The 21,855-nt window shown below is 45.2% G+C and overlaps 1 protein-coding gene across 2 annotated transcripts in view; it reads right to left on the reverse strand.

Annotated features, from left to right (window-relative positions):
- Positions 1-21,855, reverse strand: part of MED1 (mediator complex subunit 1) — a 52,029-nt gene that overhangs the window by 19,339 nt on the left and 10,835 nt on the right. Inside the window, exons 4-13 of one of the 2 annotated variants that reach the window (XM_050762531.1) lie at positions 19,654-19,708; positions 19,417-19,549; positions 18,330-18,358; positions 11,383-11,454; positions 9,361-9,435; positions 8,535-8,608; positions 4,800-4,889; positions 2,025-2,136; positions 1,095-1,219; positions 721-839 (exon numbers count right to left, since the gene is read on the reverse strand). In XM_050762531.1, the coding sequence (XP_050618488.1) occupies positions 721-839; positions 1,095-1,219; positions 2,025-2,136; positions 4,800-4,889; positions 8,535-8,608; positions 9,361-9,435; positions 11,383-11,454; positions 18,330-18,358; positions 19,417-19,549; positions 19,654-19,708 (884 nt within the window). The remainder of the gene's footprint in view (positions 1-720; positions 840-1,094; positions 1,220-2,024; positions 2,137-4,799; positions 4,890-8,534; positions 8,609-9,360; positions 9,436-11,382; positions 11,455-18,329; positions 18,359-19,416; positions 19,550-19,653; positions 19,709-21,855) is intronic. The other variant, XM_050762532.1, reaches the window with a different exon arrangement.

Genomic DNA, 21,855 nt, shown 5'->3' on the forward strand with positions numbered 1-21,855 from the left:
CCTCCCAAGTAGCTGGGATTAGAGACATGCACCACCACACCTGGCTAATTTTTGTATTTTTAGTACAGATGAGGTTTCACCATGTTGTCCAGGCTGGTCTCAAACTCCTGATCTCTAGTGATCCACCCGCCTCGGCCTCCCAAATTCCCGGGATTACAGGTGTGAGCCACTGCGCCTGGCTAATCACCCAAAATTTCAACAAAGAAATGTACATTGTTGTTTCCTAATGGAAGCTCATGCCCTTTTACTTCAGTACATTTCTGAGATTTCTTTTTTATTTTTGAGATGGAGTCTTGCTGTCACCCAGGCTGTAGCACAATGGCACAATCTTGTCTTACTACAACCTCTGCCTCCCGGGTTCATGCCATTCTTCTGCCTCAGCCTCCCGAGTAGCTGGGATTACAGGCACCCGCCACCACACACGGCTAATATTTTGTCGTTTTAGAGACGGGGTTTCACAACATTGGCCAGGCTGGTCTCAAACTCCTGACCTCGTGATCCACCTGCCTCGGCCTCCCAAAGTGCTGGGATTACAGGCGTGAGCCACTGCGCCCAGCCCATTTCTGAGATTTCTGTAATTTCCTGCCTTACTAAGGACATAGGACATGATCCAGCAGTCTTGAAGAAACTTATCTGACCTCAATAATGCTATAAAGGAAGATTATGATCTTGGGTCCAAATATAACCTATAACATTCTAGCTCCCTAAGGCTTTACTTACAGCATAAAATCTCATGTTGTGATTCAAAGGTATGGGGTCAGGGTCCTTTGATAGTTCAAACTGAGTGATCAGTTCATAGAGGGGTGCGTAAGTTGGTTGAGTTTCAAACAATGGAATTCCTGGAAAAACAAGAATCAATATAATGATCATGTTAAGATGAAAACACCGACAGCTTGGTTTCCCCTTCATGATTTCTACATTCATTCACCCAAAAGACTACTTACTAAGCATTTACTAGTACAAAGCACTATAACATCTATACCAGTTAATACTTCAATGAGGCATGTAAGACTGAAAGACATCACAATAACCTGACTTTGAAGTTTCTTTTTCACACTTATAACAAATACTAGATCCTGATGCTCAAAACTCACCTGTGCAGCTCTGCAGTTTCTGAACAAATGGTCTAGATACTGGGATTGGCTGGGGAAATTTCAAGAAGAAACAGGCAGGAAGATCAACACTGTTGGCACTGGTGATTGAGGAGAAGGAAGGAGTCCTTCAAAAAAAAGAGGGTGGAAGGGTTGGATTTTGACTTCGTATGAAAATGAAAAACCCAAACCCCCCTTTTTTTTTTTTGAGACGGAGTTTCCTTCTTAATGCCCAGGCTAGAGTACAATGGCGCAATCTTGGCTCACTGCAACCTCTGCCTCCCGGGTTCAAGGGATTCTGCTATCTCAGCCTTGAGAGTAGCTGGGATTACAGGTGCCCACCACCACGCCCAGCTAATTTTTGTATTGTTAGTAGAGACGGGGTTTCACCATGTTGGCCAGGCTGGTCTCAAACTCCTGACCTCAGGTGATCCACCTGCCTCGCCTCCCAAAGTGCTGGGATTACAGGCATGAGCCACCACTCCTGGCCACAAACACCTATTCTTAAACATGTATGTATCACACAGACACATGAGTACAAACTCTCAAAAGCTCACTCTGTGAAACTTCCCCAAATTCCCAAACATGCTATTGGTTAATGCTGTAGTATTTTATTAAACATTTATCCTGAGGCGTGTTCTCCAGTTACTACTCCAATGTAACTTCAAATGAACATAAGATAAAAGGGGGCACTCATTAAACCAGAGGAATTAGCACAGTTCTCTTCTTTCCCTCTCAGTGCAGAGAATGTGTTCTATGAGCAGACTTTGGAGAGGAACACTCAGATATCGAACAAAAGAGAAATCAATGAATGGATAAAACAAAAGGCCAACCTCTAGAAATTCAAGTAGGGTAAGAGCCAGGTTAAAACTTGTTCCATGCTGCACTTTGAGAAAAATTGACTTTGCTAGTCTAAAATTATATTTAACTTACCATTTATTGTCAACTGGATGCGACCCCATAATTAATGGTGCAATTGGGAGTTTGTACATAGCAGATGTTCCTTCAATTGTCACTGATGCATTCATGCCCAAAGATCGAGAAACTGGGGATAGGAAAGAAAAAGGGTATTCCTCAAAGTAATACAAATGACAGGGATCACAGTATGTTTTAAAAGGTTAATTTTTGCAATATTTGTCAGCCATAATTTATCAGATGCTGTTATTCCCTTATTTATTTTATTTTATTTTTTTGAGGCAGAGTCTCGCTCTATTGCCCAGGCTGGAGTGCAGCGGCGCAATCTCGGCTCACTGCAAGCTCCACCTCCCGGGTTCACACCATTCTCCTGCCTCAGTCACCCGAGTAGCTGGAACTACAGGCGCCTGTCACCATGCCCAGCTAATTTTTTGCATTTTTAGTAGAGATGGGGTTTCACCATATTAGCCAGGATGGTCTCGATCTCCTGACCTCGTGATTCACCCACCTCGGCCTCCCAAAGTGCTGGGATTACAGGCATGAGTCACCGCACCCGGCCTTTTTTTTTGAGACGGCCTGTAGTTCCTATAAAACTTAGAAATCAGGCCAGGCGTGGTTGCTCACGCCTGTAATCCCAGCACTTTGGGAGGCTAAGGCAGATGGATCACAAGGTCAGGGGTTCAAGACCAGCCTGCAGAATATGGTGAAACCGCATCTCTACTAAAAACACAAAAATTAGCCAGGTGCAGTGACAGGCGCCTGTAATCCCAGCTACTCAAGAGGCTGAGGCAGGAGAATCACGTGAACCCAGGGGGCGGAGTTTGCAGTGAGCCGAAATCACGCCACTACACTCCAGCCTGGGCGACAGAGTGAGACTCTGTCTGGAAAAAAAAAAAAAAATAGAAATCCTGGAAGTTACCTTTCTAACCAACCAATAATTATTTTTGTCAGTAAATAAAACACAAAAACAATGCAGTCCAAAAACATCATTTTTGAAGGGCTCAGTATCAATATTTACTTATTTTTTCCTCAGAATGCATTTAAGTAAGATCATAATAAAAGGACAGGCTGGTGCACTGGCTCACACCTGTAATCCTAGCACTCTGGGAGGCCAACGCAGGAGGATGGCTTGAGCCCAGGGCTTCAGGGGCTGCAGTGAGCTGTGATCAAATCACTGTACTCCAGCCTGGGCAACACAGTGAGACCTACCCTGTCCCCCATGCCAAATTATAATAACAATAAAGGAGCCTGACACCGAGGCTCACGCCTGTAATCCTAGCACTTTGGGAGGCCAAGACAGGTGGATCACTTCAGGTAAGGAGTTCAAGACCAGCTTGGTCAACATAGTAAAACCCCATCTCTACTAAAAATACAAGAATTAGCTGGGTATGGTGGTGCACGCCTGTAGTCCCAGCTACTTGGGAGGCTGAGGCAGGAGAATCGCTTCAACACAGGAGATGTAGGTTGCAGTGAGCTGAGATCACACCACTGCACTCCAGCCTGGGTGACAGAGTGAGACTCCATCTTAAATAAAGAAATAAACAAACAAACGAACAATAAAGGGATGGAGTCAATGAGGGAAGCTACAAAGGGACCTAAGGAGGTATTAGTCCATTTCACTTTTTTTTTCTGTTTGAGATGGAGTTTTGCTCTTGTTGCCCAGGCTGGAGTGCAATGGTGCAATCTTGGCTCATTGCAACCTCCGCCTTCCGGGTTCAAGCAATACTCCTGCCTCAGCTTCCTGAGTAGCTGGGATTACAGGCATGCACCACCACACCTGGCTAATTTTGTATTTTTAGTAGAGACAGGGTTTCTCCATGTTGGTTAGGCTGGTCTCAAACTCCTAACCTCAGGTGATTCGCCCACCTCAGCCTCCCAAAGTGGTGGGATTACAGGCGTGAGCCACCATGCCCGGCAGTCTATTTCTCTTTATCTTTTCTTGTATTAAGGGCAAACAGAAAATAATGTCCATTACTATAGTTCTTTAATTTAGAAAACTAACTTCACTTTTTTTTTTTTGATCAGTAACTCACTACATTGCCCAGACTGGAGTACCATGACTGTTTACAGGCACGATCATGGTATGCTACAGTCTCAAACTCCTGGGCTCAAGCAATCCTCCTGCCCAAACCTCCCAAGTAGCTAGAACTACAGGCATAAACCACCATGCCTATCCTTCTTTACTTTTAAAACACTAAGTAAGCTAATTATCTCAGGTCAGATGGTTGATATCTCTTCTTATGACTCACTCATTTACTTATTTATTCAAAATACTTTCTTTTTTTGAGATGGAGGCTCACTCTGTCACCCAGACTGGAGTGCAGTGGCACGATCTTGGCTCACCGCAACCTCCGCCTCCCGGGTTCAAGTGATTCTCCTGCCTTACCCTCCTGAGTAGTTGGGATTACAGGCACGCGCCACCATGCCCAAGCAATTTTTGTATTTTTAGTAGAGACACGGTTTCACCATGTTGGTCAGATTGGTCTCGAACTCCTGACCTCGTGATCTGCCCACCTCAGCCTCCCAAAGTGCTGGGATTACAGGCGTGAGCCACTGTGCCCAGCCCAAAAGTACTTACTAAGCTTCTACTATGTATGTGTGTATATTTGTATTGTGTATATACCTATGTGTGTATGTACTTGTGAACCGATGTATACACATGTGTGTGAGGTGTTGTGTGTATAAGGTGCAAATGGTATGGTCAGCAAACTCATTAGAGAATAGCAAACCAGAAATTAAAGGCAACCTGGGCACCGAACAAAATCTTTAATTCCTTTAAAATTAAAGTCTTACCATTATTCTCATGCAAAATGATGGGAGATGCAGTCTTGTCATCCAGCAGGTCAGAAGGAGAGACATAGTACTTGAGGTTCATTAAATGACCTATGAAAAAGAAAACTCATAACTGTATCTTTATCAGGTAAATTACAAACACAGAAAAACATAAACATTTATTATATAAACCTATATTCAAGAAAGTAGTTTAACATATATGAAGAGTCAAGCTCCAAAACAGCTTATGAAATATGGCAGCCATGGTGGCTCACACCTGTAATCCTGGCACTTTGGGAGGCTGCGGCAAGAGGATCACTTGAGTCCAGGAGTTTGAGACCAGCATGGGCAACACAGTGAGACTCCATCTCTAAAAGTAATAATAATAGGCTGGGCACAATGGCTAATGCCTGTAATCCTAGCACTTTGGGAGGTGAGGCAGGTGAATCACCTGAGGTAAGAAGTTCAAGACCAGCGTGGCCAACATGATGAAACCCTGTCTCTACTAAAAATACAAAACATTGGCCAGGCGCGGTAGCTCATGCCTGTAATCCCACAACTTTGGGAGGCTAAGGCAGGTTGATTACAAGGTCAGGACATCAAGACCATCCTGACTAACATGGTGAAACCCCGTCTTGACTAAAAATACAAAAAATTAGCTGGGCATGGTGGCATGCGCCTGTAGTCCCAGCTACATGAGAGGCTGAGGCAGGAGAATCGCTTGAACCCAGGAGGCGGAGGTTACAGTGAGCTGAGATCGCGCCACTGCACTCCAGCCTTGGCAACAGAGTGACACTCCATCTCAAAAATAACAATAATAATAATAATAATTAGCCTGGCCTGCTGGTGAGTGCCTGTAGTCCTAGCTACTCAGGAAGATAAGGTGGGAGGTCAAGGATACAATGAGCCATGATCGTGCCACTGCACTCCAGCCTGGAAGGCAAAGCAAGACCCTGTCTGAAAAAATACAAATAAAAAACAAAGAACTATGACAGGCGCCCGGGTGGAGTGGCACACGCCTGTAATGCCAGCACTTTGGGAGGCCGAGGTGGGCAGATCACAAGGTCAGGAGATCAAGACCAGCCCGGCCAGCATGGTGAAACCGCATATCTACTAAAAACACAAAAAACTAGCCAGGCATGGTGGCACACGCCTGTAGTACCAGCTACTTGGGAGGCTGCAACAGAAGAATTGCTTGAACCCCGGAGGTAGAGGTTGGAGTGAGCTAAGATCAAGCTACTGCACTCCAGCCTGGGCGACAGAGCAAGACTCCATCTCAAAAAAAAAAAAAAAAGACATATGACAGAAGATTAAGTATGGATTCTGGGACTAACAATTTATTTCACACAATTGATTTAAAAAAAAAAAAAAAGGCCAGGTGAACTGGCTCACACTTATAATCCCAACACTTTGGGAGGCTGAGGCCAGAGGATCACTTGAAGCCAGGAGTTCAAGTCTAGAGTGAGTTATGACTGCACCACTGCACTCTAGCCTAGGCAACATAGTGAGACCCCCATCTCTAAAAAAAATTGTTAAAGTGGCATGGTGGCACTTGACTGAAGTCCCAGCTACTCGGGGCTAAGGTGGGAAGATCACTTAAGCCCAAGAGTTAAGGGCTGAAGTGAGCTATGTTCCTGCCATTGTACTTCAGACAGAGGAACAGAGAAAGGCTCTGTCTCAAAAACAAAACAAACCAACAAAAATGGGAAGGATAGGTACTGACAGCTTAGAAATCATCACGAAAAGGTCAGGCGCAGTGGCTCATGCCTATAATCCCATCACTTTGGGAGGCCAAGGCAGGCAGCTCACCTAGGGTCCGGAGTTCGAGACCAGCCTGGCCAACACAGTGAAACCCCGTCTCTGGTACAAATACAAAAATTAGCCAGGCATAGTGGCACGTGCCTGTAATCCCAGCTACATGGGAGGCTGAGGCAGGAGAATTTCTGGAACCCGGGATGCAGAGGTTGCAATGAGCCAAGATCGCACCACTGTACTCCAGCCTAGGAGACAGAGTGAGACTCTGCCTCAAAAAAAAAAAAAAAAAAAAAAAAAAAAGAAAGAAATCATCATGAAATACACAAATATCTTAACTTTCTCCCTCTGCTTTACATGTTTATAAACCCAACATGAGGCCAGGCGCCTATAATCCCAACCCTTTGCAATGCAGTGGCAGGAAGATCACTTGATCCCAGTTCAAGACCAGCCTAGACAACTTAGTAACACCATGTTTCCATAAAACAATAAAAATTAGGCCGGGCGCGGTGGCTCAAGCCTGTAATCCCAGCACTTTGGGAGGCCGAGGCGGGTGGATCACGAGGTCAGGAGATCGAGACTATCCTGGCTAACATGGTGAAACCCCGTCTCTACTAAAAATACAAAAAAAAAAAACTAGCCGGGCGTGGTGGCGGGCGCCTGTAGTCTCAGTTACTTGGGAGGCTGAGGCGGGAGAATGGCGTGAACCCGGGAGGCGGAGCTTACAGTGAGCCGAGATCACGCCACTGCACTCCAGCCTGGGAGACACAGCGAGACTCCGTCTCAAAAAAAAAAAAAAAAAAAAAATTAGCCAGGCATGGTATCCTGCACCTGTAGTCCCAGCTACTCAGGAAACTGAGTTGGGAGGATTGTTTGGGCCCAGGAGGTTGAGGCTGGAGTGAGTCATGATTGCACGACTGCACTCCAGCCTGGGCAACAGAGCAAGACCCTGTCTCAGAAATAAATAAATAGGACTAGTGCAGTGGCTAATACCTGTTTGTAATCCCAGCACTTTGGGCAGCCGATGAGGGAGGATCATTTGAGGTCAGGAATTTGAGACCAGCCTGGCCAACATGGTGAAACCCCATCTCTACTAAAAATACAAAAATCAGTTGAGTGTGGTGGCACATGCCTGTAATCCCAGCTACTCGAGAGGCTGAGGCACAAGAATCGCTTGAACCCGGGAGGCAGAGGTTGCAGTGAGCCAAAATTCAGCCACTGCACTCCAGCCTGGTGAGAGCCTGTCTCAAGAAAAATAAACAGGCCAGACGCGGTGGCTCAAGCCTGTAATCCCAGCACTTTGGGAGGCCGAGACGGGCAGATCACAAGGTCAGGAGATCAAGACCATTCTGGCTAACACGGTGAAACCCCGTCCCTACTAAAAAAATACAAAAAAAAAAAAACTAGCCAGGCGAGGTGGCAGGCACCTGTAGTCCCAGCTACTTGGGAGGCTGAGGCAGGAGAATGGCGTAAACCCCGGAGGCGGAGCTTGCAGTGAGCCGAGATCCGGTCACTGCACTCCAGCCTGGGCGACAGAGCAAGACTCCACCTCAAAAAAAAAAAAAAAGAAAAGAAAAATAAACAGATACATAAGAATAAAAATTAATAAATAAATGGGCTAGATGCAGTGGCTCATGCCTGTAATCCCAGCACTTTGGGAGACCAAGGTAGGTCGATCAGTTGAGGTGAGGAGTTCAGAACCAGCCTGGCCAAGACAGTGAAACCCTGTCTCTACCAACAATAGAATAAATTAGCTGGCTATTGCGGTGCACACCTGTAATCCCAGCTACTCAGGAGGCTGAGGCATGAGATTCACTTGAGCCTAGGAGGTGGAGGGAGCAGTAAGCTGAGATCATGGCACTGCATTCCAGCCTGGGCGACAAAGTGAGACTCTGTCTCAAAAAAATAAAATAAACAAACAAACAAACTAAAGGTGAAATGAAAAGTAATGACCCTCAACTTAAATTACACATGTTTCTAAACAAGCAAAATAGGATCACATACCCCCACTCCTTGGTGTGAGATAGCCAACACTTCCATGAAGAATCTTATCCAAGGGACCAGCATTAGTTGCTTTCCTGTAAGACAAGTGATCTATGTTTGCTTATATTTAATGCCTGATGGTCTTGGTACACACTGTGATATGGAGTTCACCTCTCCAAAGTCTTTTTTTTTTTTTTTGAGACGGAGTTTCGCTCTTGTTGCCCAGGTTGGAGTGCAGTGGCACAATCTGAGCTCACTGCAACCTCCACTTCCCAGGTTCAAGTGATTCTCCTGCCTCAGCCTCCCGAGTAGCTGGGATTACAGGCGCCCGCCACCACGCCCGGCTAATTTTTTGTATTTTTAGTAGAGACGGGGTTTCACCATGTTGGACAAGCTGGTCTCGAACTCGTGACCTCAGGTAATCCGCCCGCCTCGGCCTCCCAAAGTGCTGGGATTACAGGCGTGAGCCACCACGCCCAGCCCAAAGTCTTATAATACTATCATAATGGTTCTGTCTTGTAATTGAGCATATAGCAAGTGTATTTAACCTCCAAAGTAAAGGGATTATTTCCAAGTACACACCAGTATGTAGTATGGTGAACAAAAATTACACTTAGACTATTATTTCTCAGATGGGACTCCATGGAGTCTGATGAGTCTTGAGACAAAACCTATGGTAACCAACAACTTAATGATACTGATACTCAGAAGTTCAAATACAATCATCATTTCAGAAGAGAAAGGACATATATCATACAAGCTTAATAGAGATGTATAAAATAGGACCCTAATCTCCTTGGAGAAAAACTCAAGGGATCGTGTAGAATTAAGGTTTTACAAGTCTTACCAGTACATAATTGCCATTTTAGAAAGATCTTGTTCTAAGGATTGGAGAGCCAAGTACATTTTAGTCTTCAGTTTGCTGGAGAGTAGATGAGAAGAACATGAGTTAACAGTTGAAAATTATGACCGGGCGAAGTGGCTCACGCCTGTAATCCCAGCACTTTGGGAGGCTGAGGCGGGCAGATCACCCAAGGTCAGGAGTTTGAGACCAGCCTAGCCAACATGGCAAAACTCCGTCTCTACTAAAAATACAAAAAGTAGCCGAGTGTGGCTAATAGGGCGTGGCTCACGCCTATAATCCTAGCAATGTGGGAAGCTGAGGTGGGCAGATTGCCTGAGCTCAGGAGTTTGAGACCAGCCTGGGCAACACGGTGAAACCCCGTCTCTTATAAAAAAAAAAAAAAAAAAAAAAAAAATTAGCCAGGCGTGGCAGCATGCATCTATAGTCCCAGCTACTTGGGAGGCTGAGGCAGAATTGCTTGAACCCGGGAGGCGGAGGTTGCAGTGAGCCAAGATTGTGCCATTGCACTCCAGCCTGGTGGCAGAGCAAGACTCCATCTCAAAAAAAAAAAAAAAAACTCAAAAAACAAAAAAAAAACTGCCCAAGTGCGGTGGCTCATGCCTGTAATCCCAGCACTTTGGGAGGCCGAGGCAGGTGGATCACATGAGGTCAGGAGTTTGAGACCAGCCTGACCAACATGGTAAAACCCCTTCTCTACTAAAACTACAAAAATTAGCCAGGTGGCCGGGTGCAGTGACTCATACCTGTAATCCCAGCACTCTGGGAGGCCACGGCGGGTGGATCAAGGTGTCAGGAGTGCGAGACCAGCCTGGCCAAGATGGTGAAACAACCCGCCTCTACTAAAAATGCAAAACTTAGCCAGGTGCGGTGGCCGGCACCTTTAATCCCAGCTACTCAGGAGGCTGAGACAGGAGAATCACTTGAACCCAGGAGGCTGCAGTTGCAGTGAGCCGAGATAGCACCACTGCACTGCAGCCTGGGCGACAAAGCAAGATTCCGTCTCAAAAAAAAAAAAAAAATTAGCCGGGTGTAGTGGTGCATACCTGTAATCCCAGCTACTCAGAAGGAGGAGGCAGGAGAACTGCTTGAACCCAGGAGGCGGAGGCTGCAGTGAGCTGAGGTTGTGCCACTGCACTCCAGCCTGGGTGACAGAACGACACTCCGTATTAAAAAAAAAAAAAATTAAAACATTAATTCTTGACCTGACCTCAGGTGGTCCACCCACCTCAGCCTCCCAAAGTGCCAGGATTAAAGGTGTAAGCCACTGTGCCCAGCCTAAAACATTAATTTTTAAAATAAAATTATTTTTGTCACTACATAATTTTTTTTTGAGACAGCATCTCACTGTCGACTGGGCTGGAGCACAGTGGCACAATCACTGCTCACTGCACCCTCAAACTACTAATTTGAAGTGATCGTCCCACCTTAGCCTCCCAAGTAGCTGGGACTACAGGCACTCACCACCACCCATCTAAGCTGCTGTTGTTGTCTTTCTGCTAGAGACAGGGTCTCACTATGTTGCCAAGGCTGGTATTGATCTCTGAGCTCAAGAAATCTTGCTGTCTTGGCCTCCCAATGTGCTGGGATTAGAGGCATGGGCCACTTTGACTGGCTTCACTACTATTAAAGCCTATTTTTAGCACTTCAAAGCTTATTTTCATCTCTGTTTTTAAAACCCAAATAGGTTAATAGAATCCCAGGTAGGTTAAAAGTAGAATTAAAGCCAGTTCCACAACAACTAATTCCTTTCAGCCTGGAAATTGGAATGTTGGACATCTCAAAGATAATATTCTGTCTTCCAGCATTATGATCAATTAATGCAGGCACTGCCTATTGAAGATATCTTTGAGAGGCCTAACGTTGGAAGCTGAGCTACAGATTACAGTGTAAGTAGAAACTAGGAGTGACAAATAGTAGAAGAGTTGGCAAATTTCTAGGCATAAGGTGGCTTATAGATTTATACTGATTTTTCCAAACAAAAGCAAAAATATTAAAAATACTTACTTGTCCCCTGGAAGGTTATACAGATTAACAAGGCCCTTAAGGTGCTTAGAAAATTCATCAAAATTTTTTTCCCTATAAGGAGTTCACGGGAGAGGGGAAAGAGAGGAAAATACAACATAAAATTACTACTCCATCTTACAACAAAGTGCCAAAAATCACAGCTATATAAAACTGATTTTAACAATCAGCTTTAACTGTTTTCCTCAAAAGTTTTCTAGCATCAACAAAAAGTAGCAAAAGAAAAGAAAATATTTTCCTTTGTCTCTCTGCTCCATTTTTGCTGGAGAAGGTACCAATAAACACTGTGAAAGTTAAAAGGAAGGTGGTCAAAACCTCTCTACCAGGTAGTTTTATTAGCTCCCAAGTAATGAAACCTGATTTAAATCAATTATTAACAACTTTCCTTTCTTTTTTTTTTTTTTTTGAGAGAGTCTCACTTTGTTGCCCAGGTTGGAGTGCAGTGGCACCATCTCGGCTCACTGCAAGCTCTGCCTCCTGGGTTCACGCCATTCTCCTGCCTCAGCCTCCCAAGTAGCTGGGACTACAGGCACGCACCACCACGCCTGGCTAGTTTTTTGTATTTTTAGTAGAGACGGGGTTTCACCGTGTTAGCCAGGATGGTCTTGATCTCCTGACCTCGTGATCCACCGGCCTCGGCCTCCCAAAGTGCTGGGATTACAGGCGTGAGCCACCGCGCCCGGCTCTTTTCCCTTTTTATTAATGTTTTTGTAGAGATGGGGTTTCCCTATGTTGCCCAGGCCAGACTCTAATTCCAGGACTTAAGCAATGCTCTCACTTCAACCTCTCATGTGGCTGGGACTACAGGTGTGCACCACCACACCCAGCTCCTTTCCTCCAAATATGTAATTGAATTTGGATGTCAACAGAAATAAAACTTTTGATTGCAGAGATAATGAGAAGAAAATAAATTAGGAAGGGCCGGGCACAGGGGCTTATGCCTGTAATCCCAGCACTTTGGGAGGCCGAGGCGGGTGGATCACGAGGTCAGAACATCGAGACCATCCTGGCTAACATGGTGAAACCCCATCTCTACTAAAAATATTTTTAAAAATTAGCCGGGTGTGATGGCGGGCACCTGTAGTCCCAGCTACTACTCAGGAGGCTGAGACAGGAGAATGGCGTGAACCCGGGAGGTGGAGCTTGTAGTGAGCCAAGATCACGCCACTGCACCCCAGCCTGGGGGACAGAGCAAGACTGTCTCAAAAAAAAAAAAAAAAGAACGAAAATAAATTGGGAAGACATAACACTTGTGGGTATACAGCAACATGAGAGCAAAGATGAGAGGGAAAATAAATACTAGGACAGAGATGGAGACCCAGAGAAAAGGTAGTGGGTACCCTGGAGGCAAACTACCCATTAGAAAATATTGCTATGACCAGATCTACCCCAGAAAAAATAAACTACTACCATGACCTCTGGCTTTCTAGGACCAAATATTCACGCTTTGATTCTCAGCCAAATGGGTTTTTGTGGATAGGTTTAGGAATCCAATACATCTCCAGAATTCTAACTCTTGATATCTTTTTTCAAACTTGAAAAAAAAAGCTCTCTGGAAAGCTAAACTGCCATGACAAGGTCAGACACTTGAGCAGACATTCTGTGAGCATTTACTGAGCACTTACAGTCCACAGTGCTATTAAGAGAGTAAAAAGAAACAAGAGTAGCAGCAAAATATATTCTTTACCTTAATATTACCATCCATACTAAATGACTAAATATCAGGTAAAAGTCAACATTGTTTTTTTTTTTTTTTCTTTTTTGAGACAGAGTCTCACTCTGTCCACCAGGCTGGAGTGTGATGGCATGGCACGATCTCAGCTCACTGCAACTTCTCCCTCCTAAGTTCCTGAGATTCTCCAGCCTCAACCTCCTGTGTAGCTGGAATTACAGACGAGCACCACCACACTGAGCTAATTTTTTGTATTTTTAGTAGAGAGAAGGTTTCACCACACCCAGATAATACAAAAATTAGCCGGGCATAATGGCAGGTACCTGTAATCCCAGCTACTCAGGAGGCTAAAGCAGGAAAATCGCTCGAACCCGGGAGGTGGAGGCTGCAGTGAGCCAAGATCGTGCCACTGCACTGGGCAACAGAGTGAGATACCATCTCAAAAAAAGAAAAAAAGGCCAGGTGCAGTGGCTCACGCCTGTAATCCCAGCACTTTGGGATGCAGAGGCGGGTGGATCACGAGGTCAGGAGATCGAGACCATCCTGGCTAACATGATGAAATCCCATCTCTACTAAAAATACAAAAAATTAGCCGGGCGTGTGGCAGGCACCTGAAGTCCCTGCTACTCGGGAGGCTGAAGCAGGAGAATGGCGTGAACCCGGGAGGCGGAGCTTGCAGTGAGCAGAAATCGCACCACTGCACTCCAGCTTGGACGACAGAGCGAGACTCCGTCTCAAAAACAAAAAAAAAGAAAAGAAAAAAAAAACACTTTTACACACACACACACACACACACACACACACACCTTATTTTCTCAATGTGAACACTCTAAGACATCCTCATGTGGTACCTGAGAACTCTGCTATGCTCAAAACAAAGGGTATGTAATAACTTCCTTAAATTCCCCAAAAGTCTTAATTCTGAGTTTAAATTTAAGTACAGATATTTCCACTCAATTAAAAGAAAAGTGAAAAAATCCACCATGTGCTAAAAGTGACTGTTTTCAAGCCTAGCACTTTTCCTGTAACACATGCATACCTTCTAAATGAAACAATTTTTCCCAAAATCAAAGCGAAAAAGTTATTCTCATGGTATTATACTCAATTATCAAGCCTTCTCTGATTCAATGATTACTTACTATTTATTTTGTTCCACACACAATTCTTTTTTTTTTTGAGACAGTCTCGCTCCATCACCCAGGCTGGAGTGCAGTGATGTGATCCCAGCTCACTGCAATCTCCACCTCCCAGGCTCAAGCCATTTTCTACCTCAGCCTCCCAAGTAGCTGGGATTACATATGTGAGCCACTACGCTCAGCTAACTTTTTTTTTTTTCTTTTTTGAGACAGTTTTGCTCTTATTGCCCAGGCTGGACTGTAATGGCATGATCTTGGCTCACCACAACTTCTGCCTCCCAGGTTCAAGCGATTCTCCTGCCTCAGCCTCCCAAGTAGCTGGGACTACACATGTGAGCCACTACGTTCAGCTAACTTTTTTTTTTTTTTTTGGAGACAGTTTTGCTCTTGTTGCCCAGGCTGGACTGTAATGGCATGATCTTGGCTCACCACAACTTCTGCCTCCCAGGTTCAAGTGATTCTCCTGCCTCAGCCTCCCAAGTAGCTGGGATTACAAGCATGCACCACCACACACGGCTAATTTAGTATTTTTAGGGACGGAGTTTCTCCATGTTGGTCAGGCTGGGATCCGCCTGCCTTAGCCTCCCAAAGTGCTGGGATTACAGGCATGAGCCACCGCGCCCAGCTTCACACTCCGCTAATTTTTGTATGTTTTGTAGAGACAGAGTTTCGCCAGGCTAGCTAGGATGGTCTTGAACTCCTGGCCTCAAGTGATCTGCCCACTTCAACCTCCCAAATTGTTGGGATTATAGGCATGAGCCACCACCCCCAGCTATATGGAATTCCTAAACCTAGATCAGCAATTCCAACCAGGGGTGATTTTGCACCCCAGGGGACATGGTTGTGACAACTAAGGAGATAACTACCGGCAACTAATGAAGAGGCAAGGGATGCTATTAAACATAACAGAATAAACCAGGCCGCCCAGGAGCAAAGAATTTCCAATCCAAATTGTCATTAGTACCAAGTTTAAGAGACCCTGGGATATCTTTCTGTTGGGAAACTGAGGCAAAATAAGAAAAAAAAAATTAAAAATTAAAAAAATAGGGGCCAGGCGCAGTGGTTCACGCCTATAATCCCAGCACTTTGGGAGGCCGAGGTGGGCAGATCACAAGGTCAGGAGATCAGACCATCCTGGCTAACACAAGTGAAACCCCATCTCTACTAAAAATAGAAAAAGTTAGCCAGGCGTGGTGGTGGGCGCCTATAGTCCCAGCTACTTGGGAGGCTGAGGCAGGAAAATGGCATGAATCCGGGAGGTGGAGCTTGCAGTGAGTCGAGACCACGCCACTGCACTCCGTCCTGGGTGACAGAGCGAGACTCTGTCTCAAAAAAAAAAAAAAAAATAGGCCTGGCACAGTGGCTCACGCCTGTAATCCCAGCACTTTGGGAGGCTGAGGCGGGCAGATCATCTGAGGTCAGGAGTTAGAGATCAGCCTGGGCAAAATGGTGAAACCCCGTCTCTTTTTTTTTTTTTTTTTTTTTTTTTTTTTTTTGAGACAGAGTCTCGCTCTGTCGCCCAGGCTGGAGTGCAGTGGCCGGATCTCAGCTCACTGCAAGCTCCGCCTCCTGGGTTCACGCCATTCTCCTGCCTCAGCCTCCCGAGTAGCTGGGACTCCAGGCGCCCGCCACCTCGCCCGGCTAGTTTTTTGTATTTTTTTTAGTAGAGACGGGGTTTCACCGTGTTAGCCAGGATGGTCTCGATCTCCTGACCTCGTGATCCACCCGTCTCGGCCTCCCAAAGTGCTGGGATTACAGGCTTGAGCCACCGCGCCCGGCCTGAAACCCCGTCTCTACTAAAAATACAAAATTAGCCAGGCGTGGTGGCACATGCCTGTAATCCCAGATACTCGGGAGGCTGAGGCAGGAGAATCGCTTGAACCTCGGAGGTGGAGGATGTGGTGAGCCGAGATCGCACCACTGCACTCCAGCCTGGGCAACAAGAGTAAATCTCCATCTCACCAAAAAAAAAAAAAAAAAAAAAAAAATTTAAAAAATAGAAAAGGGGGCCGGGCGTAGTGGCTCAAGCCTGTAATCCCAGCACTTTGGGAGGCCGAGACGGGCGGATCACAATGTCAGGAGATCAAGACCATCCTGGCTAACATGGTGAAACCCCGTCTCTACTAAAAATACAAAAAACTAGCCAGGTGAGGTGGTGGGCGCCTGTAGTCCCAGCTACTCGGGAGGCTGAGGCAGGAGAATGGCGTGAACCCGGGAGGCAGAGCTTGCAGTGAGCTGAGATCTGGCCACTGCACTCCAGCCTGGGTGACAGAGCGAGACTCCATCTCAAAAAAAAAAAAAAAAAAAAAAACAAGAAAAAAAAATAGAAAAGGGGCCAGGTGCTCAGTGAGCCGAGACTGCACCATTATACTCCAGCCTGGGTAATAAGAACAAAACTCCGTTTCAAAAAAAAAAGAAAAGGGCCCAGCATGGTGGCTCACAACTGTAATCCCAGCACTTTGGGAGACGTGAGGTCAGGAGTTCGAGATCAGCCTGGCCAACATGGCGAAACCTCGTCTCTATTTTTTTTGTTGTTGTTTTTTTTGAGACAGTCTTGCTCTGTGCCTGGGCTAGAATGCAGTGGCGTGATCTCGGCTCACTGCAAGCTCCGCCTCCTGGGTTCACGCCATTCTCCTGCCTCAGCCTCCCGAGTAGCTGGGACTACAGGCGCCCACCACCACGCCTGGCTAATTTTTTGTATTTTTAGTAGAGATGGGGTTTCACCGTGTTAGCCAGGATGGTCTCGATCTCCTGACCTCTTAGATTTGCCCGCCTTGGCCTCCCAAAGTGCTGAGATTACAGGTGTGAGCCACTGCACCCGGCCCTTATTATTTTTTTTTTTTTAAGATGGAGTCTTGCTCTGTCACCCAGGCTGGAGTGCAGTGGCACGATCTCAGCTCACTGCAACCTCCGCCTCCCAGGTTCAAGCAATTTTCTGCCTCAGCCTCATGGGTAGCTGGGATTACAGGTACTGGCCACCACGCCCAGCTAATTTTTTTTTTTTTTTTGAGATGGCATCTTGCTCTGTCACCCAGGTTGGAGTGCAGTGGTGAGATCTCGGCTCACTGCAAGCTCTGCCTCCCGGGTTCACGCCACTCTCCTGCCTCAGCCTCCCAAGTAGCTGGGACCACAGATGCCCACCACCACACTCAGCTAATTTTTCTTTTTTTTAGTAGAGATGGGGTTTCACCGTGTTAGCCAGGATGATCTCGATTTCCTGACCTCATGATCCACCCGCCTCAGCCTCCCAAAGTGCTGGGATTACAGGTGTGATCCTAAATTTTATTTTATTTTATTTTATTTTTTTTTTTTGAGACAGAGTCTTGCTCTATAGCCCGGGCTGGAGTGCAGTGGCCAGATCTCAGCTCACTGCAAGCTCCGCCTCCCGGGTTTACGCCATTCTCCTGCCTCAGCCTCCGGAGTAGCTGGGACTACAGGCGCCCGCCACCTCGCCCGGCTAGTTTTTTGTATTTTTAGTAGAGACGGGGTTTCACCGTGTTAGCCAGGATGGTCTCGATCTCCTGACCTCATGATCCGCCCGTCTCGGCCTCCCAAAGTGCTGGGATTACAGGCTTGAGCCACCGCGCCCGGCCTAAATTTTATATTTTTAATAGGGATGGGGTTTCACCATCTTGGCCAGGCTGGTCTTGTACTCTTGACCTCGTGGATCCACCCGCCTCAGCCTTCCAAAGTGCTGGGATTACAGGTGTGAGCCACCACAACCAGCCACCTTGTCTCTATTAAAAATACAAAAATTAGCCAGGCGTGGTGGCACACATATGCAGTCCCAGCCACTTAGGAGGCTGAGGCAGGAAAATTGCTTGAACCCAGGAGGCAGAGGTTGCAGTGAGCTGAGATCGTGCTACTGCACTCCACCCTGGGCGATAGAGCAAGACTCCATCTCAAAAAAAAAAAAAAAAAAAAAAAAAGCCCTGGGATAGAGTAGGGTGAAAAGCTGTGCTATGTCAATTCAGGACGTGATTAAGTACAGACCTTAAAAGTCTTTGCCCAAGAAAATAAACTTGTTCCTGAGGAGAATAACTTCTGACCAGTCTTAAAACCTAGCTGTAAAGAACAGCACTGTCTGTCAATATCAAGGAATATAAATCTTATTTGCTCACCTTAGCTGCTGTACAAGCTCCGGACAGCTCTGAAATCAAAGAAATTATGTTAAAACATTAAAACTACTTTAGCAACTTTGAAGATATCAAAAGTCTTTCTCTTTCTATAGCACATGTTTTACAGCAAAACCGTTAAAACTACAGATAGTCCTCATATTAAAATATTAAAAAGCACCTTCTTCCTACTTGGTGAACCATAGGATTAGGGTGAGAAATTTAAAGTCAAAGCATATGAAATAGTTTTTAAAGGAATCAACTTTCAGTAGCTTGTTTAAAACATTAAGAACTCTAATGCCATACATGGAATTCATATCAAATTGTCTGGTTACACACATTTTACATTCATCTCTATTACAGAATTTTTCAGATCATCTGTTCTTGATTATAATCTCTTTGAGGGTAGGAACCCTGAGTCATTTATTTCTGTATCCCCAGCACCTATTGTTCAATTGCGGCTCACGTTTGTTGATATGAAATGAAAAGGGTTCCCGCCGGGTGCAGTGGCTCACGCCTATAATCCCAACACTTTGAGAGGCTGAGGTGGGTGGATCACTTGAGGTCAGGAGCTACAGAACAGCCTGGCCAACATAGAGAAACTCCATCTCTACTAAAAATACAAAAATTAGCCAGGCGTGGTGGCATACACCTATAATCCCAGCTACTTGGGAGGCTGAGGCAGGAGAATCACTTGAGTCCAGGAGGCGGAGATTACACTGAGCCGAGATCATGCCACTGCACTACAGCCTGGACAACAGAATGAGACTCTGCCTCAAAAAAAAAAAAAAAAAAAAAAAGAAGAAGACATAAAAGAAAAGAAAAGAAAAGAAAAAAGAAAAGAAGGAAGGAAGGAAGGAAAAGGTTTCCTATGGTGTTTCCACTGTTCAAAGTCTTTGGATGATGTCAGAGATGGGACCCGTGTTTTCTAAATTCCATTCTATAGCTGTTGATTTTGTAGCCCATCACATCATCTCTACAGTGGCTCATGAAAAAGCCTAAACCCAAGCTATTTAAACCCCACCAATTAATTTTAAAATTAATGTCCCTACATAAACCCCACAGATTCCAGTGAAATATCAACAACACATACCACAGGATTCTCCCCATGGTGAGCCACTTTTACATCACAAAGCTGTCCTGCAGGATCTAACTGCACTTCCACATAGAACATATCTGACGTGATGTAACATTCAGTGCCACTGGCACTGAGATGAGAGCCCAGTCTAGCAGGAACAAATCAAAACAAAAATTAATAGAAGACACATAAATAAAGCCACCCAAAGTTAACACTAAGTTAAACGTTTCTGCCTACAGAAAGACTACTTACCCATTCTGTCTTGCTATGGACTCCAAACGATCAGTCATTGCTGGTAAAGATGTTACTATAAGAGGATGAAAAAAGGAAGTCACAAAGAATGCTCCAAATAACTTAAATGGTATTCTTTGAAGACAGAAAGATTAATCCTTCCAAAACCATAAATATATTCAGTAGTTCAAATGCTTGTAATGTGCATAAAGTTTATTGGTAAGGGTTAGCTGTGGCCTATGCAGTACTAAAGGTCAAAAAAAAAGATCTATTTGAAAAATTACTGGACCTTTCTCCTCTCCTGTTTTCATTACTCCTTATGTGGGACAAGCTACCTTTAACTTAAGATACATTTATCTGCTAATGATAGAATAAGGAAGATTAACATTAAAACTAACATAAAAACAAATACTCAACATTAACAACACCATTAATCACAACAGTCAAAAGGTTAAAACAATCAGCCGGGCGCGGTGGCTCACGCCTGTAATCCCAGCGCTTTGGGAGGCCGAGGCGGGCGGATCACAAGGTCAGGAGATCGAGACCACGGTGAAACCCCGTCTCTACTAAAAATACAAAAAATTAGCCGGGCGCAGTTGTGGGCGCCTGTAGTCCCAGCTACTCGGGAGGCTGAGGCAGGAGAATGGCGTGAACCCGGGAGGCGGAGCTTGCAGTGAGCCGAGATCGCGCCACTGCACTCCAGCCTGGGTGACAGAGCGAGACTCTGTCTCAAAAAAAAAAAAAAAAAAACAATCCAAGTGTCCACTAGCGGATGAATGGATAAACGAAATGTATATATGTAGAGAGGAGTATTTTTCAACCTTAAAAAAGGAAGAAATTCTAATAAATGCTTCAAAATAGATGAACCTTGAAGACATTATGTTAAGTGAAATAAGCCAGTCACAAAAGGACAAATATGGTATGATTCCACTTATATCAGGTATACAGAGTAGTCAAATTCATAAAGAAAGGAAGCAGAATGGTGGCTGCCAGGGACTGGGGGAAGGCGGGAATGAGACATTACAGAATGTAAGCTTGGGAAGATGAGTGAAGTTTTACAGATTGAGAGTGGTGATGATTATACAATAAATGAATGTACTTAATGCTACTGAACTATATACTTAGAAACAGAGAAAATGGTAAATTTTACGTTATCTATATTTTACCACAATTAAAACAGAAAAAAAGGCCTGGTACGGTGGCTGACGCCTGTAATCCCAGCACTTTCAGAGGCCGAGGCGGGCGGATCACAAGGTCAGGGGTTCGACCAACATGGTGAAACCCTGTCTCCAATAAAAATACAAAAATTAGCTGGGCATGGTGGTGCACACCTGTAATCCCAGCTACTCAAGAGGCGGAGGCAAGAGAATTGCTTGAACCCAGGGGACAGTGGTTGCAATGAGCAGAGATGGCACCACTGCACTCCAGCCTGGGTGACACAGCGACTCTGTCTCAAAAAAAAAAAAAAAAAAGAAAAAAAAAAAAAGATAAAGAAAATAACACTCAGTCTCTACTAAAAATACAAAATTAGCCAGGCATGGTGGCATATGCCTGTAATCCCAGCTACTTGGGAGGCTGAGGCAGAAAAATCACTTGAACCCAGGAGGCAGAGGTTGTGGTGAGCCGAGATTCCACCATTGCACTGAGACCAGGCAAAGTAGCTCACACCTGTAATCCCAACACTTTGGGAGGCCAAGGCAGGCAGATTACCTGAAGTCAGGAGTCCAAGACCACCCTGGCCAACATGGCAAAACCCCATCTCTACTAAAAATCCAGAAATTAGCCGAGCGTGGTAATGGGCACCTGTAATCCCAGTTACTTAAGAGGCTGAGGCAGAAGAATCACTTGAACCCAGGAAACGGAGGTTGTAGTGAGCAGAGATCACGCCACTGCACTCCAGCCTAGGCGACAGAGTGAGACACCGTCTCCAAAGAAGAAAAAAAAAAAAAAAACCTCAGCTGAATTAGGTTCATTTCCAGTGGATCAAAGTAAAATCTGTTTTTACTTTCATTATTCCCAAAAAATAGAATTAGTCATTATAAGCATGAATAATCAAGCTCATGACTTATATTTTACATTTATTTTCCCGGAAATTTGCTCCATAAACATCGTAAAAATCTTTTTAGAGTAAAATGTCCATCTTCTAGCCAGGCATGGTAGTTCATGCCTGTAATCCCAGCAATTTGGGAGGCCGAGGCAGGTGGATCATGAGGTCAGGAGATC

Source organism: Macaca thibetana, chromosome 16 (assembly GCF_024542745.1).
Source record: "Macaca thibetana thibetana isolate TM-01 chromosome 16, ASM2454274v1, whole genome shotgun sequence".
Taxonomy (NCBI): domain Eukaryota; kingdom Metazoa; phylum Chordata; class Mammalia; order Primates; family Cercopithecidae; genus Macaca; species Macaca thibetana.